General features: G+C 36.6%; 1 protein-coding gene across 1 annotated transcript; it reads right to left on the reverse strand.

Moving 5' to 3' along the window:
• Positions 1 to 4,180: 4,180 nt before the first annotated feature.
• On the reverse strand, positions 4,181 to 16,869 carry LOC121382609 (RIIa domain-containing protein 1-like). The gene is made up of 4 exons (XM_041512132.1): positions 16,709 to 16,869; positions 12,199 to 12,275; positions 10,928 to 10,974; positions 4,181 to 8,951 (listed from the first exon to the last, which is right to left on the reverse strand). The coding sequence occupies exons 1-4, from the start codon at positions 16,826 to 16,828 to the stop codon at positions 8,854 to 8,856; spliced, it is 342 nt and encodes a 113-aa protein (XP_041368066.1). The 5' UTR covers positions 16,829 to 16,869; the 3' UTR covers positions 4,181 to 8,853.
• Positions 16,870 to 17,259: the final 390 nt, after the last annotated feature.

Consider the following 17,259-nt stretch of genomic DNA (forward strand, 5'->3'; position numbering starts at 1 on the left):
CAGCGAAGCGCTCCCCAGGACGTCTGTAGACACGAACCCGACCGTCGTTGAACTGGAGACTAAACCTGGACTCATCAGTGAACATCACTCGACCCACACGTTGCCACCGCAGATGAAGCGTGCACCAGTGACGTCTGGCCGTTCTGTGACGTGGTAGGAGTGGTGGTCGAACAGCCTGGCGACGGCAGCGTAGATTATTGGCTCTCAGACGATTGCGTATGGTTTGATCAGACACTCGAGTTCTAGTCGCAGTCCGCAGATTGTCACGTAATCGTCGTGCAGTGGTTGTGCGTTGACGTAGAGCCATATTGGTGATGTAGCAGTCCTTTCTATTTGTAGTGCTTCGGGGTCTTCCCGAACGTGGACGATTTCTAACAGAATTCGTTGCTTGGTACCGTTGCCACAGTCGGCCAACGACACTGACTGACACCAAGTCTCAGAGCAACATTTCTTTGCGTATTGCCATCCTGAAGCCAAGCAATAGCCCTTCCTCGATCTTCGATAGTCAGTTGACGTCATACCATTGTCGAATTTGGAGTGTGCACCGTACACGAACGCAAGCTCCAATTATACGGAAATTCAGCATTGGGAACATGGAATACACGTGCAAAGCGTGCAAATGAAGCGCTTTGTGAAAAAGCAAGTTATGGTCACTTAGCAGACCTTTCGCTTTGGCCCTAATTTACGTGCAAATGTAAGCATGTTTACGCCATTAGAACTAGTCGACAGTGTCAATGACAGTGGATTTTAATTCATTTATGGGTTGCTTAGACCCACTTTCGTCAACATGGAACAATACCATGCGTGACATTATGGTCTAGCTAATATAATTGACATTCAGAAAATAATGTCGAAAATATCGTCTGACCCTTAAATTCTTTTGAGTAGTATATAATAAAATTATAACTATCGCAAAATTTAGGGGGGGGGGGGGGAGCGGGCCCCGGGCCCCTAGATCCGCCTCTGGTATGTGTGTGTGTGTGTGTGAGAGAGAGAGAGAGAGACAGAGAGAGAGAGAGAGAGTGAAGAGATGGGGGGGGGGGGGGTGGACATATATAATACAAATATCAAGGTGAGTATAATTTGAAATTTGGTATCAAAATGTTCTAAAACTTTAAAATTAATTCTGGATAAAATTTAAAAGATTGCCTTGCATTTCCTAATGAAAGAAGAATGAATGAATGTTTAACGACACCCCAACACGAAACAACATTTATGTTACCAAAATATATCATTCCTCGTAGACGCCACCAAAATGTGGTGCACTGTCAGTGTACACTGGCAGTATTCAAATTGAAGAGGAGGGTCCTTATCAAAATAAATGAACGAGTTAAAGGTGTATCGCCAGCACAACACAAGACTACTTCATCCTTCCTGCGCCGCCTGTAAGAGGACTGCCACCCAGGACTGGCTCAGTGACATGAAGCTGGTTCAAAACTCACCGATGAAAACATTTTGACAAACAAGACCTATTGGTTAAAGGCATACTGCCACAGAGTTAAGGACCTTATTTCTCTAAACAAACAAATTAATAATAAATCGAAATTACATTAATTTTTACAGACCAAATCTAGCTATTGCATCACTTTAACTACACCATGATGGAGTGAAATCCATGTCAACCCTCTCAGCAGTGTTAGTTTTTTAATTATGGACCATTGCCATAATTCAGTTATTTTTACAAAATATCATTAATAAGTGGAGTATGGTGGTTACATAGTTGGTTGAATAAAGTACATTTAGGGACAAATCAAATATATATATTTTTAAGTAATACTTTGTCAGGTCATGTAATAGGTCAGTGGTCTGTGACAATATGCCTTTAATAAGATAATTAAAATCTATGCAGGGGATACTAACTGTCGCATGAGGTAAATTTAAGCACTCTACTTCAAAATCTGCGTACTTCATGTTTGAATTTACCATAGTTTGACACCCAATAGCCGATTATTTTTCGTGCTGGTGTGTTGCTAAACATCAATTCATTCTGAATCTGCGTTTTCATTGCCTTTAATGCCAATGTGGCCGAGTACCCATACTAGCAGTGGATAAAAATTCACATTGATATCACCATTCAAATCAAAGAATATTCCAACTTTATATTTTGTAACGCTTGGAGACACGAAATCGAATCTGTAAAAATAATATATTTGAATAGAATAGAATAGATGTTTAACGACACCACAGCACGGAAAATACACCGGCTATTGGCTGTCAAACTATGGTAAATGCCAATATATACTAAAACGCAAAAGAAACGCAGGTTCTCATTAAATTGGATATAAAATATTAAAAAAACAAAACGAAATGAAGATTTCAACATTTAATTTGGAGCTACACCAATTCGGCACACATTGGTGTTGGAAATTTTTGATTGAATTCCTTTTTGGCTATTGTTTCATGTCATAAAGTAGGGTGGGGGTCCATGTTAAAAATGTGAAAGAGACGACCTGTAGCATTGTCAAAGTCAGTATCGCGTGTGACCACCCTGGGCATTCAAACAGGCAGTGCAACGTCTCCTCATTGAGTTGACAAGCCGTTGAAAGAATGCCTGAGGGAGTGAGTTCCATTCATGGACCAATGCTGCCTCCAGCGCCTGCATATTCTGAGGTTGTCCGCGAGCCTGAAGGCGACGTCCGATTTCATCCCAGACGTGTTCGATAGGCGCCATGTCCGGTGATAAGGCTGGCCACGGCAACGTTGGGATGTTGTGCTGAGCCAGCAACGCCTGTGTTGCCCTGGCAGTGTGCGGCCTGGCATTGTCTTGCTGCAGCAAGCGCACACGTGGGTGAGCGGCAAAGAAGGGAACGACGTGATTGTTGATGACGTCATTTTGGTACACGGCGGCATTAACGCGTTGTCTGAACACATGAAGTTGTGTTCTGTGGTTGAATGAGAACCCACCCCACACCATCACACTACCCCCGCCCCATCGGTCGGCTTGCAGAACGCAGCAGTCGGAGTAACGTTCATGTCGACGTCGCCATACTCGGATTCGGCCATCAGCGTTGGAAACATTGTAACGGCTCTCATCAGTAAACAGAACTTGTTGCCACTGGCCACGTCGCCATCTTTGATGTTGTTGCGCCCACTGTTGACGTTGTTGGCGGTGCCGAGGGGTCAATATTGGTCCCACATAAGGACGGCGGTTACGGAGTCCTGCTGCCCTCAGACGGCGTCGGACGGTATCGGCGGACACTGGACCACGTGGACCACGCACCTGGTGAGCGGTGTTAGCTGCTGGCAGCATCCGATTCCTAAGGTGGGTCACCCGGATGTACCGGTCTAGGGCTGCGGTTGTCACCCTCGGGCGGCCGGTGCGTGGTCGATCGTTCACAGATCCAGTGATTTGGTGACGTTGAGAAAGGCGTGCGATTGTCGAAACATGACATCCCAATTGTCTGGCTACAGCAGTACGGGTCTGTCCGGCTTGCAACATCCCGATGGCCATCCCTCGCTGGAGTTGCGTCAGTCGCGGCATTTTTAAAATGTGATTCTGTTGTCTGTCACTACTCAAATTGAATTTATGCGATTAAATCCAGGTGTGTAGGCTTTATAAGCATTTCAATGAGTGTGTTTGCACTGGATTCATGATACGGATGATCCAGCACGTGCAAACAACGTGTTTTGAGAATTCGTGACGTCACACAGGTAATGAAATTGACACGCAGGTGGGACTGCGGTGTGGGTGTGTGCCATGTCCTTTAACACAGTTGAGGTTCAATTCCACCAAAGATACTGCTTTACAAAGTGCAATTCTTTCGCATTTTCAGGACCTGCGTTTCTTTTGCGTTTTAGTATATTTGAATGCACATAAATCCTTAATCTCATCAAAGGCTTTACTGACTGACCAACTTTCGGTAGTAAAGATGGATGCCGACTCTGGCAATCTTATGGACATTATTTTGTCTCATTGAAAAACATAACTCTCATTCCCTGATACGTGCATATAAACATAATTTAATTACGGTACAGGTCTAAAACAAAATTCGTTTGTTAGTAATTGCATACGTACAAGCTAGCCTTTCTTCAGATACACAAGCCCAAACATAATTTTGGGTGAATATAGTACCTCTGAAGAAAGAAGGCATTATATTCGTTTTTTCATGGGTGCAAAAGGCCGATGTAAAATGCCTCAAAATGCTCCCAGCATTACTTAATGAGTAAAAACAAAACAGAAAAATGTCAAAATATTTATTTCAGACAATAACAATACAATGAAATAATACATACCATGCGATAATAATTTACTAGTAATAAAGATGTAGTTTGTGTCGAAGTAGTACTCAATCCAGCACACACAGACCGTGTACCTTTTCCCCCCTATTCTTTTGATAGTTACACAGTATTTTACAATGTCAGACCGGTATCGCTACTATTGTAGGGACGTTTTGTGCGCGGTTTTGTTTTTTGCTGTTGTTTTTTTTCTGCAATGAGGACGCCACCAAAAATCTATTCTATGGTTATCGATAGGAGTGATGTATGAGACCGTTTTCCGCGCCTGCATCTCGCCAAAAACTGCCCACATAGAACTCGACACTAAGGCAACCATTTCTGAATAAACATTTTGTAGGGTGGTTTAAAAAAAAAAACTCTTTTCATTAAAAGTTCTGGAGAAAAAACTATAAAGTACTGAAAAGCATAATTCTGCACAAAGCGGAGTCTAAAGGACGTAAATGCTCCCATGAATCACTGACATGTGTTTATAGTAAAACTGTGACGGTCATAATAGCCCGTTGACATTGTTGAGATCCCACAGTATTAGTATGCTTCTTTTACCATCAAGTATATATGAAATATGACAGAAAATATATTATGTACTAGATTTAAATATATATAAGTAACATTACTTACACATTAAGACGTGTGGAAGATGGGTGTCCTGTCCATCTCAGATCTTCTGACAATGTTTGTTATCATTAGTTTAAGCCGGACCCTATTTTGACGAATTTGGTCAGAAGACCGTCCCAAATTTAACTTTGAATTGGCCAAACATCTAATTTTTTTAATTCGATTTTTGAAAATAATGAACTAAATTCGTCAAATTCAACTTTAATTAATATTATACGTACAACTTGGAAAATTACAACTTAAACCCTGGTTGGGGCAAGCTGCTACATTTTGTATTGTCTTAGCAGTGAAAGGTGGGAAGTAATAAACGTTGAATTTGTTTTTGTATGCAAATAACTGGAATTTCTCTTTGTAGCTTTTCATTTATGCAATATATTTGGTGCAGCTATAATGATAAATGACTGGTCTTAGACAAATAACACCAATTATCTAATAGACTCATATGCAATTAAGTGGAAATGACTGTAGTCTTGATGAAGAACAATTATTATGCACATATAAGATGAATATTGAAAATGATAACTTCCATCACTCATTCATGTTTAAAAAAATAATAAAATAAAATTATATAAATAAAATCATTCCATTATGTGAAAATAACTAAAATATTTTAAAACTCCTAAAAACAAAAAAATCATTTAAATTAATGCAAGATTTAAAAAATAATTTCATTCAAATATTTAATAAGTATTACTTTTACACCATTCCATTCAGACGATAATAAACACAATAAAACATAGTGTGTATTAGGAAATTTGACTAATGAAGCTGAAATTATGCTCCGAAATTTGTCAATTTGTATTTCCTGTTAGCTTTATTAAATGAAATATCTACTGAAGCAAAAACAGGTGCCTCAGTCTGTGTAACCTTTTGGTACTTTTATTAGCTCTATGCAGAACGAATTAAAGTATGGAGGCAATTAAAAAATAACCAAATTAATATATAGTTCAAAACTTACATGTTCACCATGAGCAGTGAAACTGTTTTGCAATAACATTTCAAAAACTACAAAATGTGTATATATAAATAAATTAATAAACTTGTCAATATGGCTTAGACAGAGTTTGTTAATATAAAAATAAAAAAAAGATAAGAAAAAAAAAAAGACTAGCAGCGTTATCACAATAATAAAGATTATTATTATTTAAGAAATAATCATAGATAATCCCACACCAGGTGAGCACTCCAGCAATTAGACAATTTACTATTGCCTTGATAAATTACCAATAAAAATATAAAATATTTAAAATAACTAATTAAAAACAGTTGGTTTGCTTAACAAAACTCTCAAGGTCGTGTTATCTACCGACTGAATCATATTTTTTGTTTTCTTAAAACAAAACATGTTTTTTTTGTAAAACAACAAATAAAATAGACAATAATTGATGGCTGAAAATAGATAAATCAATTAAAAGCACTACATCGAGTTTGCAGCCATTATAACATGTTTCCTACTAACAGTCTTTCTGGCGACTACGATTACATATTAAATACATTTTCTTGTTTAGAATACCAGTGTCCGTTTAGCCAATGTATTGGCAGTTAGGTGCTAATCACGGCTGCTAGAAATGTTATTAAAATCCACTAGCCATGGGATCAGTGATTTAAAAAACGTTACTAGCCATGATTAAAGTAAAGCCCTACTTTAAGTAAATACAATTTTTCTATTATGAATAATTGGATATGTCATCTAAAGAAGCTTAAAACCCCTGATTTGAGGTGAGGGAAGGGCAGGGTATTCACATTTACAAAATCGACGTACATGTAAATGCAGCATTTTACCCAAAAAAAAGTTTCACTAGCCGTCGGGCATGGCAATAGCAGTTATTTACTAGCCCAACATTGAATATTACTAGCCATGGGAGTGGGGCTAGCATAATCTAGAAGCCCTATTAATGTTTCTAGCAGTCATTCTTCATTTTACTTTATAATATATCTTTTTATACGTACCAAATTATTGGAAGGTAAAATCTGTTTTTGGCTACCGGTGCTACATGTACAAACACCTTTATACAGATACGGATTAATATTCTAAACAGGAAAATAGCTTTAGTATGTAATTTTAATCATCAAAAACTCACCGTTTAGTGGTGAACATGTTACACAGGCAGCACTCAGGCTAATCTCTTTAATTTGTACCGGTTAAATGGGTTACAGAAACAATATTTTCACTTGACTTCAGGGTGCATTTAAAATACATCAGGACCAGCCTCTGCTTCTCGGCACATTTACCAATTACAAATTTTAAAAACAGCTGTCAAATTTGATTTTAAATCTGGTATAATAAATTCACGTAACGATTGATATAGTGTTGGAAATTATTGGTTTCTGCAATTGTTTAAAGTTTAATAGATCATTTGGTAAAAATGTCTGCTAACCCAGAGCTAGCCCTTGATGCCAGAACATTTGTTATTTTGGAATGTTCCACAACAGACAATATTCACTTTCAACCTCAAAGAGTTCATATTATGCAAAACAATGTTAGTCAAATTACTACAATAAAACAACAACAATATAATATTCACATATATTTCACATGCAGTTTAATACTGAAACAATTATGTCACTTTCACCAACATCTACACATACAATAGGAACAGGAATGTAAACTTGAAGAATAGTATTCAACTATTGGGATATAAAAATATCTATTTTCATGAACTCCAGAGGCGTAGTCTGGTGGGGGAGGGGGGTGGTCTGGAGGAATCCCATGACACCCCCAATCACACACACCAAGGCTCAAACTTTTTTTTAAATAGTGTAATATTGGGCTATTCATATAGGCTTTCAGAGAAAATGTAGACAAACGCATCTGTTAAGATTCATATTCGACCCACCCACCCACCCAGTCCAGACCATGCTGCACCCCTGAAATCTAGATAAAATTATGACAAATTTAGACTGTATATGTACAACCAACCATTAATAAAGGCAATCCTACAAGGAGGCATTAACTGTTCCAGATCTAAAGCTAAAGAGAACCTCACTTGCAGATGCTCGTTGGGTTTTTTCAAAGACACTTGTTCACTATTGTGATTTGTACATTAACAATACTTTGTGATTGCACACCAACTAAACCATTTTGTAACTTGTATTACATTTGATATTCTTTTTTATTTAGCTTCTGTTTTCATGTGTCATCATCATTTAAAATATGTATTGCGGCCATTGGGGTTCACACTAGAAGTGATAAAGATCACTTCGAACCTCTAGAATGAGTGTATAACAGTAAATATTTTCATAATCTGAACATTGTTTGGAAGGAAGGAAGGGGGCCAGGGGAGTAAACATCATATTCAAATTGCTTTTCAGTTAAAAAACATAATACATTTTTTCAGATCTAAAGAGTCTGTTTTAATATTAGTAAAATTGTTTTTATGTTAACAGTGACCACCTGAGGCAGAGAGTCTAGAATAGTGTACTTTATTTTTTTAATGTCATAGTTTGGGTCACAGCACTAAAGGAGTACCGATAAGGTGCAATGACGGAAAATACAGGTTGCTCTAAGTTGAATGGTTTATGTTCAGATTTGGGATTGCGGGATGAAGGGGTAAAACCCAACCAGAAAATTGTCCAGAATGTAAAAAAGTTGATAAATATGGATGATCCCTACACCCTATTATATCTTATTAAATAATTTATTACTAAAACAAAGTTAAAATAAATCAACCTCTAAATAAGACAATAATAGGAATTTAATTTTTAACATGTACAGTATTTATAAAGTCACCATTTTACTGAAATAATGGAAACAAAATAAATAGGGAATTAATAAAGAAAGACATTGTTTGAAAGTACATGTTCATACTCTGTTAGAATAGTAGACAGTCTATTTACCATAAACTAATTTTAACATGAGTCTTATGTATATAGTTTATAAATAGTTAACTTTGTTCAATGAAGCAATTTTCAACACTGACAACGCTCCTTTAAATACACAGTTTGAGCGACTACACAAGAGAAGTGGAGGTTGTAATACTAGCTGGCAAATCAGTTTCTGTTCTAAATGGACTGCAGTATCTTGTTCTGTTTAATCTTCTGCTGATGAATTTCAAGCTGTTTTTCTACAGTGTCCGGAAGGCTTGGGTGTGTGAAGAAATCTGAAAAGGAAAATAAGCACAGAAATTAATTACAAAAAGGCCCACTTATTCTTAAACTGTGATTGCTTCTGGATGTGTTGTTAAATACTTAGATAGTATTAAAACCTCAAAGGCAGAGACACACAGCATAACTTGATATATACACTGTGGTACATTCCTTTTCACAGACTTCAGCATTTAACAGGAGTGATCACTCTCGCACCTCATTACAACCACGAGACTAATTGAAGAAGAGTCGTTTTAACTTCCGTGGCATGTGAATTTAAATGGTATCAATATGGTAATAGCTTGTGTACAACAACTGGTAAACAAAAGGCATGTGCTATAGTGTCTGTAGGATGGTGCATGTAAAAGATCCCTTCTAGTAATGGAAAATGTAGTGGGTTTCCTCTCTATGACTATATGTCAGAAATACCAAATATTTGACATCAAATAAGCGATAATTAATATATAAAACCTTAACCTTGCATATAATATGCCAAACAAGAAGGAAATGTTTTATTTAATAACACACTCAAAACATTTTATTTATGGTTAAATGGCGTCAGATATATAGTTAAGGACCACACAGATATTTAGAGAGGAAACCCGCTGTCGCCACTTCATGGGCTACTCTTTTCGATTAGCAGCAAAGGATCTTTTATATGCACCATCTCACAGACAGAATAGTACATACCACAGCCATTGATCACCAGTTGTGGAGCACTGGCTGGAACGAGAAATAGCCCAATGGGCCCACCAATGGGGATCCAGGGTTCATACACTTAAAGGAAATCAAAATTCAAGGGTTTTTCAAGCACTTTCCAGGTCAACTTTACCAAAATTCCAGGACCATACCGAGTTTCCACAGGTCGTTAAACACGCAAGTGCCAACCATCTTTGTGGGTTTACAATAGATTCATTAACTTGACACGCTCCCTGAACTTGCTAAATACCCAGCGGCAAAAAGTGACAAACTTTCTTTTCCAATATCGACGCTGTCGCTTGGATCTCGTGGCCGCGTGATCCTTGCATCGCAAGATAAAAAACAACAACAAACATTCACACGTCAACTGAGCCGGTAAACATCGATTGGCCGGACGATTGGCATTTGATTGTGCGTGGAAATGAAACAAATAATTTAATTACATGTTAAGTAAAGTAAATAAAGCCTCCGTTTTAGGCGTTTATATTTTATTTGACATCAAATTATCATTTTCAAGGGTTTTCCAGACCGCAAGATGATTTTCAAGGGTATTCAAGCACTGGAATACATTAGTTTATTTTTAAGGGTTTTCCAGGTGCGTACGAACCCTGGGGATCGATCCCACACCGGCCGTGCATCAAGCGAGCGCTTTACCACTGGGCTACATCCTGCCCCCAACATGAAGGAAAGAGAAATCCTCATTAGATTGGAAGGTGGACTTCAAGGCAAAGTGTGTAAGAACTAATTAAAGAAACAATACATATTAGAATCAAACAAAATGTCTTAAGTACTTTCTCTAGCATGTATTTCAACATTCTAAATTGGAAAAAAACGTCCAAGTTAGTTAAAGAGGAATTGAACCTTAGGGCTGACACATCAATGATTCATTGAAGCAAATATGGCCCGAACTAAATATGGGTCAATAATACAATAAACAGATTTATAAAACATTAGATATATTATGACTGAAACATAAGTTATTTGATTTTCTAACTTTTATTACACTATAGAACAATATGTAAGAAATCAATTTTTTTTTAATTTCAGGCACATCCATAAAAATATTTAATATTAAAAAATATTTCCTTACATGTACTTACCGGTATTTGAATTAACAACAAAGTGACATTCACATACATGTATATGCACTTTCTCACAGACAGAAAGAAAAAAGGCTTTGATAATCTAGAACATTTTATATTAGTTGAAATGGAAAATAATCCAATGGAGACAAAGGCAAAATAACCTATTGGACCAACTACAAGATTCAAGCAGTGTATAACATGCATACCTGAAGCAAATTCTCTGATGTTTTCTGGTCTTTTTATCAGCACGTCACTGAAAGTAAAACAAGACAAAGACAACCTCTGTTAACTGTATTCCATTCCTATTAACAGGTCATGCATTAATGTAGACCTGTATACAATTTACACACATTGAAATCTGAACGACTGAATGAACAAACGAAAATGAATGTGTCAGTGAACAAACAAACAAATGAATGACTGAATAGCTAACTAATTAATGGTTTCAAACAATACCTGTGTGTCTATTAAAGGGACATTCCTGAGTTTACTGCATTGTAAGATGTTTCCGATATTTAATAAAATATTTCTATGATTAAACTTGCATATTAAATATATTTTTTTGTTTAAAATATTATTGTTTATATATTCAATGTGTTTCTGAATACGCACGAAAAAACTATATTTTAGGAAATAAGATGAAATTTAACCTAGTACAAATATTAGAATGATCAGAAACACGTTTAATATATAGCCACTAATATTTTATGCAGAAAAATATATTTGATATGTAATTACAATCATTAAAAAGTCTCTGTTAATCGATAACATCTTAAAAAGTGCAGCAAACTCAGGAATGTCCCTTTAAAATTTGTATCCACAATAACAGTTTGAACCTTAAATGAGTATTCTAGTTAAGTGAATTTCATAATACATGAACATACATTTACACGATGTTTTTTTGAACTTGAGCGTGCATACCTAAGTAAAGGTAGTCATACAGGATTATAAAAATATTTATCTGTATAATTTATGTGACTGCTACTATTTTATTTTCAGCATTTTAACATCTACATGTACATGCCTGCTGCTCTTTTAGGCTTTCAAAACAAGAACCCATGCACACTGCCCATGTTATAAATGTTGATTAAATTAAACCACAAAGTGAATCAGGAATACCAGGTGTTTAACTGATGACATCTATACTGCATTTGTGCATTCTATTTATTCTTTTAAAAAGCTCCCACCCAGAAAATGTCTGAGTAGAGAAATGACATTTAATACGCAGTTTGAGAATGTTTTTCAGCAAATTCAAAATCAATCTTATTCAAATTTATGGGTGGGCAATATACATGTTGAAAAATTAAAATAATATTTAAAAATTAAAATAAATTATAAATTAATAAATTTAATAAATTACAAAATAAAACAAACAAATAAATAAATAAATTTAAAAAAAAGGACTGAAAATGAGAGAGTTGTGGAGGTAGTTTGGGGTCAGATATGTACTTGCACATGTCTATAAACTAAAATATACCTCAGAAAACTGGCAAGTAAACATTCAACCTCTGGGTGATCCCGTAGATACAATTCATTCTGCATTCTTGTCTGAATCTGAAGTTAAACAAAATACCTGTTACAGTGTAGATATACATAAATATTTAAAACCTCAAGAAGGAAGGAAGGAAATGGTTTATTTAACGCCGCACTCAACACATTTTATTTACAGTTATATGGCATCAGACATATGGTTAAGGACCACAAAGATATTGAGGGAGGAAACCCGCTGTCACCACTTCATGGGCTACTCTTTTCAGTTAGCAGCAAGGGATCTTTTATATGCACCATCCCATAACCAGGATAGCACATACCACGACCCTTGATGTACCAGTCGTGGTGCACTGGCTGGAGTGAGAATAGCCCAATGGGCCCACTGACAGGGATCGATCCCAAGCCGTCCGCGCATCAAGCGAGCGCTTTACCACTGGGCTACGTCTCGCCCTCAACCTCAACAAATACTCATGCTACATGCAGATAACTTTAGCTAGAATAACTGCCTTTTTTGGTAGACTCAGGAAAAAGAAAGAAAGAAAGAAATGCTTTATTTAACAACGCACTCAACACATTTTATTTACGGTTATATGGCGTCAGACATATGGTTAAGGACCACACAGATTTTGAGAGGAAACCCACTGTCGCCACTTCATGGGCTACTCTTTCCGATTAGCAGCAAGGGGTCTTTTATTTGCGCTTCCCACAGACAGGATAGCACAAACCATGGTCTTTGTTGAACCAGTTATGGATCACTGGTCGGTGCAAGTGGTTTACACCTACCCATTGAGCCTTGCAGAGCACTCACTCAGGGTTTGGAGTCGGTGTCTGGATTAAAAATATCATGCCTCGACTGGGATCCGAACCCAGTACCTACCAGCCTGTAGACCGATGGCTAACCACGACGCCAGTCGACTTGGGAAAATGTCCGTCCATGAAGACTGGAACTAAAAGGGTCTGATCCTAAAAAAGATACGACTTAAAATTCCTGCATTTATGGTTCTTTTTAATTACTGAAAATATCAAAGATGTCAAGTGGTTTACTGTCACCGCTTGTCTATACAATATTCTTAGTCCGATGTAACTGCCATCAACTGTACATAGCTGATATCAGTTTGAGAGAAATTTATACTTTATAGACCGTATATTCATGTAGGTCATCAAGACCTAACTTTTCAGCCTGTTATTTGTTCTTTTGACATTTATTGTGACCAGTCCAGTAGTAAATTTATATCAAAATGTTTAAGGTGCCACAATTGAGTTTTCTGTCCTTGCTACACTTCTGATTGTTTCTTTAACTGTTTTTTAAAACACTATCTTACTATAACATGTTTTAAATATAAAGCATAATTATTTGAAATAACCTTTGGCCAAATTATTTTGAAATTCGCTTTGCCATTGGAAGCAATAATAAATATGTATGTACAAAATTATCTTAAACAAAAATCAATATTGAGATGCTAAGAATCATTACAATGTCCAGAAATGCATTGGTTTAATGTATATATTCATATTCTAAGAAAGAAAATGTAAGTAAATTATAATTAATAAATTAAAATATTTAATTTTCCCAAAACCTTTCAAAATGGCTACAAACTCTGGATAATCCCTTTAAGAAAACAACCCCCCCCCACCCCCCCCACCAAAAAACAAAACAAATCCCAGACCATAGATGATTTCCAATCCTCAGTTGCAGTGCCACCCCCTGCAAAAATTCCTGGATCCGAGCCTGAAACCATACATCTGTCATTATGAAATGCAATCCTAATATACATCGGCCTGGTGAGATTTTTTTCATAGCTATCCCAGTTCATCAAGATAAACGTCTCCAGCATGATATTTATTATTGTGATGTTTATTGCTGTGCCGTAACGTTTATCCATTGGATCGAATTTTCCATTTGCAATCACGAATTAATAAAATCAGGCATATGTGTATTATTTAAGAGCCTCAACACATACAACAACATATTTTAATAAATTTTAGCCTAAAATATTAATTACCTTGGTGAACTAAGCTTACCAAGTGTACGAACTTACCCGATATGGTGTACGACAGTACGAAATTACCTGCCTGGTGTACGAAATTACCTGCCTGGTGTAGGACATTACCTGCTTCCGATATCAAATGGTATACCGTTCGTAAACAATTTTGAAACGGAGCATACTCAAAATGTTTAACATATTACACTTCACAAAATGGAGATCACTTATTGTCCGAACCAAATTGTTAACAACTATGAAAAATTACTCTCCTACAAGCCTTGAAAATTAAATAAAACATTTTGGTGTACCTGACACAATGTCCTGCACCAATCAATTTGTGCCTGACATAAAAGAAATTGTACCGGTCACAAAACATTGTAAATAAAAATGAAATAAATTAAGTTTTATGTTGTTTAATAATTATATTTAATTGCTAAATAACCAATGCAGCAATTAAGGCAAAAGTCACCAAATGATGACATTTATTATTGTTACGTACTTACTAGTCTATGATGCATTAATGTATGTCCTCTGGTAAAGCTGTATCCTAACCAGCCGCAAGCTACATGAGTGATTATTTTAGAAATCATGGATTTCAATTGCCATAAATCTGTCGCGTCACGTGGCAATGGAAATCAATGATTTCTAAAATAATCGCTCGCGGCCGGTTAGGATAGGGCTTAAGAAACCCATGAAACTGTCGTCACTATCACTTTGTGTTGAACTTTCAGATTCATGATGATCTGACTCAGACTTATCCATTTTTTTCTTGTTTGTGGTAATATTTTATATTTTTGGTTGCCGAGTGATCTTAGCATTTGACACACGCAGATTTGTGGACCCTTTGATTCACGCATCCAAAAAATCGAGATTATACTGCATTTCTTTTTTAAATGGTTTGCAGAGTGAGCACGTCATAAGTGTAACCTCGCATTTGGTGTTTTCTTCAAACTGTAGCCACAAAGAGGCATTTGTATTAACTAAATCCTCCTTTTGCCATTTTAATTCAGTGCTAGATTTTAAGATACTACTCCGAGGGATATTCGTTTGGGAATTTTTGGGGGACGATTTAATCGGCGGCTGCCCGCCGCGGATACTGGGAACAGGGACAGTTGATTTGTCATTATCGGTACCTGTCTGTTCTTTTACAGCAAAGACTGAAGTTATTTTGTTCAACATCCTTTAATTGTTAACCACGAAGCAATTTGAATTGCAAACTTTAAACGAAAATGCCACAGGAAGTATACGCTAAGTACGAAAGGTCAATTACTAATATGCGTCACATCACTTTTTACAATGTAAGTTCCCACAAAATCGAGACTATGAAAAATCCTACTAAACAGGTAAGCGGACTGTAGATGAACTTCGTGTTGGACTGTCAAGTGCCCCGCGAACTGGTTCGAATCCCACTGGTACACATTTATGTTTTTTTCATTCGTAATAATAAATTTTTGTTTATAATCGGTGCATTAAGTGTATTCGACTCCAAAACAGCCAGCTATTACTACAACGTGAGCTTTGGACATGGTGACCGGCGCAATCGACATTGTTTCTGACAAGTTACAAATTTGTACCAGACAATGACCGTGACCGGCTGCTTATTTCAAGGCTTGCTCCTACCTTTAATTACCGTTAGATTTCCTCCAAAGTTTGTCCAGACACAAATCGCAAAAAAACCCATTACAATGACACAGATTTCACATACCAGATGCTAACCATGTCATCTATATCGACTTCGTTGAGAACGCATAGGGAAAAAAGCATGTAATTTTGTATCAGCTGCCATTTTGACTTTTTATGGAATATTCTTCAACAGGGGTGAAAGAATAGGACTTAATCTAACACGTCATAACATGCTATGATATAAAAGCGAACGTGATGACGTCATATTATTTTATTTTTTTGGTTATTATTATTATTATTTTAATGATACCACTTGAGATCATCGATTTCATATTAATTGTGTCACATACTTTGGCGCATGTATTTTTCCCTATGCAATCTCAGCAAAGACAATATTGGCGACATCGTTGCAGTTTCGTGTGTGGAATCTGTATATTTGTAGTGGTTTTTTTGCGATTTGTGTCTGCACAAACTTTGGAGGCAATCTAACGGCAATTAAAGGTAGGAGAGTAATTTTTTGTATTTGTTAACAATTTGGTTCGGACAATAATATTAATATTGTTCAGGCACATCTGTCGGAAAAATATCCGCCCGGTCCCCCCTTCCCCTAACCCTAACCTTAACTCCAACCCTAGCCCTAACCCCAACCCCAACCCTAACTAAAAATAATAATGGAGGGGACCGGGCGGATATTATACAAAAATTTGCTACAGACGTTTGAAAATGCAATTGTTTGTTTTGTCTTCGGAAAAAAAAAAGAATGCTCTAAATATATGCACCATTTCGTTTCTTATGACATTTCCGAATAAGAACGATCACGAAAATATGACAAACAACAGTAGAATGCAGAATTCGTATTTTCCCCATCTACTTTATGCATGTATATACCTTGAATTTGTTTAGTTCCTCTTGCTGATCGGGACTTAATGCACCTAAATCACAGGGTTTCCCCCCTAAATCATAAGGTTCCATTCCTTCCGGATGCTTGTGCTGTGGTTGTTCGGCCATTTTAAAACTAATTTCTGAATGTTGCTTCGCTTCCAGTTCTATTTATAAATGTTGCCATAACGATTTGGATAATAGCTCTTTGTACTGAACCGTACGTATTATCATTACAAGTCTATTCGCATGGACAGTAGTGACACCATAGCTCGAGTGAACGAACCAATGAACTAATGTAAACCGAATGAAGGAATAAATGGTATTTAATACAGGTCTATTCGAGTTGCTTAGAAAATGCTAGTGTCCTGTTGCATTTTTAAACATACGTACATGTACCATTTTGGAGAACCAAATTGTTAACAACTGCAAAAAATTACTCTCCTACCTTTAATTGCCGTTAGATTTCCTCCAACGTTTGTCCATACACAAATCGCAAAAAAACAACTACAAATATACAGATTCCACACACGAGACTGCAACGATGTTGCCGATATTGT

Source organism: Gigantopelta aegis, chromosome 2, assembly GCF_016097555.1.
Source record: "Gigantopelta aegis isolate Gae_Host chromosome 2, Gae_host_genome, whole genome shotgun sequence".
Classification (NCBI taxonomy): Eukaryota; Metazoa; Mollusca; class Gastropoda; order Neomphalida; family Peltospiridae; genus Gigantopelta; species Gigantopelta aegis.

Excerpts from the sequence above, each read along its gene's own strand:
- LOC121382609 (XM_041512132.1), bottom strand. The coding sequence starts at position 16,828 with ATGGCCGAACAACCACAGCACAAGCATCCGGAAGGAATGGAACCTTAT. Across the intron at positions 12,276-16,708 it reads AGGAACTAAACAAATTCAAG|ATTCAGACAAGAATGCAGAA; the intron begins GTATATACATGC and ends GTTTAACTTCAG. Across the intron at positions 10,975-12,198 it reads TTACTTGCCAGTTTTCTGAG|TGACGTGCTGATAAAAAGAC; the intron begins GTATATTTTAGT and ends TTTTACTTTCAG.